Source organism: Corvus brachyrhynchos, unplaced genomic scaffold (assembly GCF_000691975.1).
Source record: "Corvus brachyrhynchos isolate BGI_N302 unplaced genomic scaffold, ASM69197v1 scaffold257, whole genome shotgun sequence".
Lineage (NCBI taxonomy): Eukaryota > Metazoa > Chordata > Aves > Passeriformes > Corvidae > Corvus > Corvus brachyrhynchos.
The window spans coordinates 234,784-243,498 of record NW_008239119.1 but is presented as its reverse complement, the minus strand read 5'-3'; the positions used below and the strand labels follow the sequence as shown (position 1 = coordinate 243,498).

The following is an 8,715-nucleotide window of genomic DNA, read 5'->3' as shown; positions in this document are numbered from 1 at the left end:
GGAAGGGGGTTGTTTCAGCCCCAGCATGGTCTGGACCCTGTGGATGTGGGGTGGGTGGGCACCTCTCATCCTCCTGCTCCCCATCCTAAGCAGCCTGAGATGAACCCCAGACTGTATCCAGTGCAAAAGTGTGGCAAGGGCAGCCTGGTGCAGCCCAGGTGAACATCACCTGGACCCAAAGCATTGCCCTGGATGGGATCCAGGGGATGCTCAATGTCCTCACAGGCAGGACCCCAGGGATGCTTGTTGTCCCCATGGGATGCTCTTTGTCCCCACAGGTGGGACACCAGGGATGCTCCTGTCCCTGTGGACACTGGCCTTGATTCCACAGGGTGGGTTAGAGAGGAAAACAGCAGAACTGGGGTTAAAGAAGCATGGCTGAGATTCTGGAATAAACCAGGGGGTGCCTGGTGTGAGTGAGTTTGGGGTCGTGAGCCGTGGGGGTTTCATATTCCCCCCCCAGCAGTGTCCAAGGCTTTCTCTTGCAATGTAGGGGGTCATTCTCTTTTTAATTCCTAAGTAGCCAGCAAGGCATTTAAAGGGTTTGCTATAAAATTAAGAGAGTTTGAAGCTAAGGTGGAAATGGGAGAAAATGGAGACATAACCTAAATCAGGGCATTTGGAGGCAAAAACCCCACAGTCTTTGGGATGTGTTCAAATGTCCAGTTGTTTCCCTTTAATACCAAAATATTTAAAGCCTCATTTTTCATTCAGGATGAATGTTGCTTTGGGTTTATTGTGTTTCTCCCTTTGCCATGTGGGATTATCAACTTATTTTCCAGAAAGCCTTAACACCCCACTCAGCAGTGGCCTGGGGTTTGGTCTGGTTTTTTTGGGACTTTATTTTTTTTCCCTTTAAATCTCCCTTACTCAAGTAGTCACAGCTTGACAGCTTTGTGCCAGGAACAAGCTGTCATCCTGGAACTCGTATCTTTTAATTCCTTCCCTCTGATGCTAATAACACCTTAAGATGATTAACTGGGAAAAAAAAAATGTAGTATTTTTCTGCTGTTTGGATGCTGGTCACTGGCTCTAGGCACTTCATTCATCTCAGGGAGTAAAATTGGAGAGGTCACCCCTCTCCTCCCGCAGGGTTCTCCTTGGGTTTAGTTTCTGGACTTGAATTGCTCAATGTCCATGATTCCGTGTTGTCCAAATGCTTTTCTTGACAGTTTAAGATGAATTGGGGTGAGAAGCCCCCTCCCACAGCATCCCTTGGCTGGGGGCCACCCTGCAGCTCTCCCTGCTCACATCCCCTTTGGGATGTTCCTTTGGGAACCGCCTGGGCAGCATTCCCTTGCTGGCAGTGCCCAGAGACACAGGAGAGTGCACGGACACTCCGTCCTGCCCCAGCCCCACTGCCAGCCATGCTGGGCACGCAGCACCGCACTGTGAGGACACGGATTCCTGTCAGCATGAGCTTATTTATATTTTTTTAAAGATGTTTTTGGTCTGGGACATGTTCAAGGCCTGTTTTAGCTTCCCAGGGTTCCACTTATCCCAGGCACAATGGTGCCAGCCCAGCTGATGCTTCCCACCAGGCTGGTCACTGGCTGTGTTGGGCAGCAGCTTCCACACCTTTTTGCTTGTCTAGGAAATAAAGTTCTGGATAAAATGACACACCATGCACTGTAAATCCCTGTAAATCCCTAGATGTGGAGTTTGGTGTTGGTGTGTGTGAGGGTGGGATCCTGGGGATGCGCTGAGCAGGTCAGGGGAAATAGGAGACAGCATAAAATTGGGGAAAAAACTCTTTTAGCTTAAATTCTCCATGGATTGGTGGGTCCTGCCATCTGATGAGTGGCTTGATATTGGTTTAGGTTGTGCTTGGATCATCACTCACAGGGCCCTGGGTGGTGCGGCTGTGTCAGACCTTTCATTTGGGTTTCCAGGTGCCTCAGTTTCCCCCGAAGATGAATAAAGAGCCCCTTCCCTCGCTGCTCTTGTGGCAGACTGGGGGTGGCACCTTCTCAGGTGTCACAGGACTGGGGTGACCCAGGACAGGTCCCTTGGGCCCCGATGCCAGCGATGGCTCTGTGCTGGATGTGGCACAGCTGTCCTCACTTCCTGCACAGCTCAGGGGTTTAGAGGGATGAATCTGAGGGCTTTGGGAGTGTGGTTGGAAGGGGCTCCTCAGCCCTTCACTCCTGAGTGGGGAGAGAGAAGTGACCTGAGGAAAGAGGGGAGCAATGGGGCAGAGCAAAGCTGCTGGTCCCTGACCGGTGTCACCTGCGGGCTCGGTGTCCTTGTGCTCCCGGCATCCCCTGCTCCTGGTGTCCCTGTGCCGTCCATGTTCCCAGCACCCCCATGCTCCCAGTGTCCCTGTGGTCCCCGTGCTCCAGCATTCTGGGCACACAGACCCCCAGTGACGCCTGCTCACCTTTTTCTCCTTCCGTCCTGCAGGAATTGCGGCTGAGCCAGAGACGATGACTGCGGAGAGCGCCGAATCCAACGGGCCCATGCGGGAGCCGGAGCAGGGGGGCCCCAAGGTGCCGGTGCCCCCTGTCCCACCGCGGCGCCGGGGCCGCCGCCTGCGGCGCAAGCCCCCAATGGAGCCCCCGCTGAAGGGGCAGCTCCGCATGCGCTCACCCGCAGGAGCCTTCGTCATGGTGGGCATCTCGGTGGTGCTGGTGGGCATGACCATTGCCGTGGTGGGCTACTGGCCTCACCGGGGACATGGGGGCACTGGGGCCAGCGCGGGGAACACCAGTGTGGTGGGGGACATGAGGAGGGAGGTGGGGGCTGGGGGCCACGTGCCCCACAGCGAGAAGCTGAAGCTGATCGGCCCCGTCATCATGGGCATCGGGCTCTTCATCTTCATCTGCGCCAACACGATGCTGTATGAGAACAGGGACATGGAGACCCGGCGGCTGATGCAGAAGGGGCTCTACGGCCTGGCAGTGGGGCTGCCCGAGGGGACCAGCCCCGAGGATGGCCACTGCCAGCACGGGGACAGCCAGCCCGTCCCCAGGGCCAACGCTGAGTGTGTGGAGGGCTGTTACCAGGTGGACCTGTCCTGCCAGCCCTGTCCTGGCCCTGGCAGCAAGTGGTCCGACTGCTACGGCCCCAACAGGCTCCAGACCATGGCCGAGTTCCTGCAGCACCCAGCAGCTTCCCCTGCGGCCTCTCCCCATAGTCTCCGCTCCACTGAGATCAACCTGAGCCTCCCGTGCCGTGCCGGAGCCGAGTCCCTCCTGTCCTCGGCCGTTGGGGCCCTGGCACTGCCCATCATCAAGCTCAACAACTGCTTGCTGGACGGGGCAGCACGGGCGGCTGGCGGGAGGGCAGAGAGGGGCCCTGCTGAGCATCCCCCCAAAACACCACAGCTCTCCCAGGCTCCGCTTTCCATCGGTGACAGCACCGCGCCCTGTGGCCAGGACGGTGGCGGTGGTGATGGTGGTGGTGGCCACATTGTCATCAACATGGGTGGTGGCTGTCCCGGCGCGGAGCCGCTGGTGGAGCTCAGCCCCGATGTGCACCTCCACATCCCGGGACATTCCAAATCCCTGGACCTTGGCCAGCCGGGGGTGCTGCTGGTGGCCCCCATCAAGGACCGCAAGAACCGGAGCTGGCCCCGGCTGGACCACGTCAGCCTGGTGGGCTTCGCCAAACTGGAAAGTACTGGCGAGTCCTCGGACCGGCTGCTGGAGCCCAGCGAGCCCCCAAGTCGGGGTGAGCCCCGACCCAGCTCCTGGGTAGTGGGGATGGAGCAGGGCACGCGAGTCTGATGTCCCCAACACCTCTGGGGACTGTAACAACATCCCAGTCCCTCATCCTGGCCCCCAGCAGCCACCAGCGACCCCAAAACCCCACATCCAGGGGTGTTTGGGGGTGGCATTTTTAAGCCAATGCCAAGAGGAAGATCCTGACCCTCTGCTCCTGGGGGAGGATTTGCCTAGGGTGGGATGTCCTTCACGGTGGATGCCCTTGGCCTTACAAGCCCTTCTCCTGGTGGCTTTTCTGGAGGAGTCCTCACTTTGAGACCCCACGCAAATTGTGGGATGGGGACATGGGGGCGGGTGAAGCTCCCCAGCCCCCACAGCACTTTATTTCAGCAGGGTTGGGGTGGGGAGATGCTTTGGGGGGTGGTGTCCCCTTGTCCAGCCTCAACCCATCGGAAAATTTGCTTGGCCAGAGCACATAGGCCCAGCAGGGCTATTAAATATTATCTGGATGCCATGTGGTCCTGCCTTGCCTCCTCCTATTGCCCGTGGGATGCTGGGGAGGGGCAGCGCCTGCAGCAGTGCGTCCAGAGGGTCTGTGAGAACTTGTGCCTCCACCCAGGCTCCACTGAAGAAGGGATGCTCCGTAACCAGCTGCTCAGCATCCACAGGATGAGGGGATAAGCTCAAGGTTTGGAGTTTTTATGGAGAGAAGGGATGCAAAAGGTGCCCGGGGAGCTGCAGGCAGCGAGCGAGGTGCTGCTGCGCATTCCGAGAGCCTCTCTGTGGATCTGGGTTTGTTTGTGCTGGTTTTTGGTGGGATGAAGGATGCAGGTAGTGGGAGGAAGGGTGTGAAGGGACAGAGAGGTGGGCGAGTGTCAGTGCTGATTTTGCCAGGTCCTGTTTGGTGTCGTGGTGTTACTCAGTGGCTGCTGGATGCAGAACAGGAGCTGTATGGGATGAGGCCAGAGAGGTGGCCTCGGCACTGGGGTGGATTCCTGGAGAAAAGGGAGCTGGGGGTTCATCCCATCCCTTCTTACTCCCTCCAGCTCTCTCTTGGGCAGGAGGAGCCCTGGGATGCTGGGGGTGTGGAAGGATGGATTGGAGCGATAGGATGAGGACAGCTCTGCTCTCCAGCAACTCAGGAGGCTTCAAAATGGCTGTGGCAGCCTAGATGGGATCTTTGCCTTTTGCTTTCCCAAAACCAGGGCCTGTTTGAATGGCTGAAATATGTTTTATCTGTATGAAGTGTTTGGGGGGTTTTATTCCTGTCTCTGCTTCTCCCTCTCTGGTCTGAACACAGAGTGTCAGACCTTGCAAACTTTGGAGACAATGTCCTTTTCCAGATTGAAACATCCCAGCAAAATCATTTGGAATTTGCCTTTTCTACCCCAGCCCCCTCTTTTCCCAAAAAGCAACCCCCCACAGTGTTTTGGGGTTTTTTTCTGCTTTACAAGGGAAAGCTCTGTCTGTTTCCAATGCCAGCCCTCCCAGAGAGGTTTGGTTCAGCTTCCCCCTGTGCAGGGAACAGGGATGGGACCAACAGCTGCAGTTTGGGGCCAGTTGCATCCCAAAGGATTCTCCGGGAGTGATACCAGCCCGAGCTCAGCTATTTATTTGGCTGCTTAATCTCAACATTATTTAGGCACTGATTCAATGCAATAAACAGCAACAAGAGAAAGTCACCATCGGGGTCTGCCCTGGAGCAGCATCCCAAGGGAAGTGCCAGAAGGTTGTTTATGTCCAAAAATAACTTTAAATTTGGGCTTAACCAGCTGCAGCCAGAGCTGATGCCGGGCCCTGGGCCATGCTTTGGGAACTGGCAGCAAGAAATTGGAGCCCAAAATGCCACAAGGAGCTGCACCAGAAGCTACTGGATGCTTTTGTTTTCATTTTTCCCCTTCATTTTCTGGCTGGGGCTCAGTCCAACCGTGGGAAATGGCTGGATCACAGGGGAACTTGCCTGGATCATGTGCCTGCACCAGCATCGTTCTCCTGCCCCATCCTCCTTCCCAGCTCAGCAGCATCCTCCAGGGAAGGCAATTCTGAGTCACACAGGGATCATTTCAAAATGCAAAGCAGCTCGATTAATTAATCTGGCAGGGTGAGAAGACCTGTGCCTTCTCCAGGAAGAGCAGCATCAGCGCATCCCTCACCTTCAGCTCCGCCTGTGGACCCCTTTTCCAGAGTGTTTGTGGGATTTTAACAGTGCTGGTTTCAGCGGGTGGATGCCGTGTATGCTGTCCTCCCAGTGTGCTGGGAATAAACTGGGCAGGGATGAGGCTGGGTTAGAAACAGAAATTAAAAGAGAAAGTAGAAGTATACACCCTGGGTAGAACCCTCCGTTGACTGCTTGGCTACAGAGCTGTGAAGTGGAACAATCCTGGAAGCCCTGGAGATCGCACACTCGCAGTCTGTGAAGGGCAGTGCTTGGTGGTACCTTCTGTCCTGCTCAGAACAGGCTGAATACACTCTGGATTAAATATCCAGCTGTTGGCACCCCCCGGGGTATCCCACTCCAGGAGGTGGCCATTGCAGGAGGAGATTCCTACCAACAGAAGGGGGATTTCATCAAAAACACCGGCAAGGAAAACTGGGGGATTGTCCCCAACACCAATGTGTCCAGGCTGACGAGGACTGACCCCGGGGGTCCCTCGGACCAGAGGGTGGAATTTGGAGAGACCAATTGCCCTCACCACCAAGGGACCTCTCAGCTGGTGAATGGCTACAGGACAGCTTAGTTTGGGCCAAAAATGGATAAAATGTGGAAAATGAATTGAGGGAACCACTGCCACAGGCTGTGTGTGGGAGCTGTGCTCTGGGGAGGTGCAGACCGTGCCGGTGGCTGTTAGAGGGTCTCTCATGCCTAGGGACACCAGCGGGTCTCCAGATTTGCTGCTGGGACACCTCTGTCCCCAGGGAGCACAACAACCACAGCTGGGGACAATCACTCCCTGATCCTGCTCAGCTGTTGGCTGGTTGCAGCCCTTTCTCCTCTTCTTCTTCCTCCTCCTCCTCCTCGTCCTCCTCTCCCCGCAGTGAGGCAGGTCACAGCCATGGATCTGCTTGGCCGGAGAGCCTTTCCTTAAGATTTAAAGTCTGTGGGAAGGCGAGGGCTCTGCTCGCAGAGCGCACTTGCAGTACAGCCAGGAGTGAGCGATCCCGGCCGTAAATCTGCCGAGGTGCTGGGAAGATGAAGTGTCGGGGACGGAGTGACCTGTGCTGGGTGAGTGTGGCTTTTGCCCGCCGTGGTTAAGGAGGAGCGGTGTGATGGGGGCGGGTGTGCTCCCCGGCTCTGTAACGCCCTGGCACCTCTCGGCAGGGGGCTGATCTTTGGTGCTTTATTTTAAAAAGGGCAGTAGTGCGATACGAAATGCCTGCCTGCATTAATGAGCCAGCACTGAGCCAAAGGAACCCATCCTAGTGATTCCCGGTACCCAAGGGAGCTGGAATGGGGCTGGAGCTGGGGTGGGTTTGGGGGTAGTTGCCTAATTTTTTTTTTCTTTTTTTTTTCTGTGGGTTTGGGGGTGTCCTGTGCAGGCTCCCTGGCACCCCAGGCTCTGCACATTAATCCTAGTGTAGAAATGGGCTGAGCAATGTGGGATGGATCCCCCTGGGGCTGGTCCTGGGTTGAAAGCCCAGTGTTGTCAGTGCCTATGTGATGTGTCCTGACAGCCGAACACTGGCACAGGGCTGGAGCCCAAGTCTCTGGGGCTTTGGCTAGGAGCCCATCAGGGACCACTGCCCATGCTGGGGGCAAAAAGCAAAAGATGCCCATGGATCTGTAGGAGTCCTGCAGTGGTGCTTCCTTGGGGGGTTGGGGACGGAGCAGGGATGAATCCAAGGCCATTGACCCAGCTGCTGCAGGGCCTGAGGTCACTCCCCACCTGGTTTTGGCTTTTCTTTCATGCCTCAGTTTCCCCAGTGATGGAGCTCAGAGCTGAGCTCAGCGTGTCCAACCTGGCCCATTGTCAACGTAATTCCTCTTTGACCTTTCAACCCTGTTTATCTCAGACCCTGGGATGAACAACCCTGGGCTCTCTCAGCTGGAAGTGATGGAGTTGCCCTGCTGCTGCCTGGCTCCCACAGCAATTCCCCCTGGAGCCCTCAGAGCAGCCCTGATCCTCTGGGAACACGACTGGCTGCTGAGCCCCCAAAACAGGAGAAACAGCCTAAAAATAGCCTGGGCTGGAACAAGCTGGAGACTGAAGGGGAACGTTCTCCTCCTGATGTGACAGCTGCTCCTGAGTTCCAGGATGGAGACACAAGGAAGGACCAGGGATGGGTGATGAAGGGAAGCGACTTTTGTGGCTTCTTCCTGAAGCATGGGATCTCCAAGACAGAGTCGTTGCCTTTCATGTGGGATCTGGGGGCTGGAGCTGGTGCGGGGCCACCCAGGAGCGCAGACTCAGCCCACCAGGAGCTGCTGCCTCCTGCACGGCTGGGACAAGGGACTGGGGTTTTATTTATTTGCATCTGGATTGCCATGGTGTTTGTTTGCCTAATATTTTCCGTTGCTTGTAGCCAGACAAAATGCCACAGGCAGCATTTACCACACCCTCTCCTGCTCTGGCTGTGAGGGGGATAAAGGCACCCTGGGCTTGGGACACCCACCCAGAGGGGCTGGAAGGGGGGAGGTCTCCTGGGATGGCCCCAGACAGTGCAGGATCGTGGCTGAGCATCGAGGTGGGTATTTACTGTCCCTGCACTTGTACCCTGAGGGAAATGAGTTGAAGACACTTTTCCCCTGGGCATTTGGGATGGGGTTCAGCATCCCCTGTGCTGGGCTGTCCCTTCACTGGCGATGGCAACACTCCTGCCCAGCAAAGTGCCGTGGTTTGGGTGGATGGGCAATCCCTGGTGCCACTGATGTCCCTGCAGTGTGTCCAGGACAGGGATGTGCCAGAAGCCCCTTGGGAACCATCAGGCCCATGTCCCCTCCCCATGGCAGTCCCTGATGGTGTTTCTGCCAGGACACATTGGTGCAGTCCAGCACAATCCCATATTGTTGTTGGAGCTGGTAGCTGTGGGACAGACTGGGACCCACAGGAGC

The 8,715-nt window shown here is 56.4% G+C and overlaps 1 protein-coding gene across 1 annotated transcript; it reads left to right on the top strand.

Annotated features, from left to right (window-relative positions):
- Positions 1–2,379: 2,379 nt before the first annotated feature.
- TMEM200B (transmembrane protein 200B) lies at positions 2,380–4,179 on the top strand. The gene has a single exon (XM_008638077.2). It carries the CDS (start codon positions 2,427–2,429, stop codon positions 3,726–3,728), a length of 1,302 nt encoding a protein of 433 aa, XP_008636299.1. The 5' UTR covers positions 2,380–2,426; the 3' UTR covers positions 3,729–4,179.
- The last annotated feature ends 4,536 nt before the right edge of the window (positions 4,180–8,715 follow it).

Bases quoted from the DNA above. Each gene is read 5' to 3' on its own strand.
- TMEM200B (XM_008638077.2), top strand. From the start codon at position 2,427: ATGACTGCGGAGAGCGCCGAATCCAACGGGCCCATGCGGGAGCCGGAG.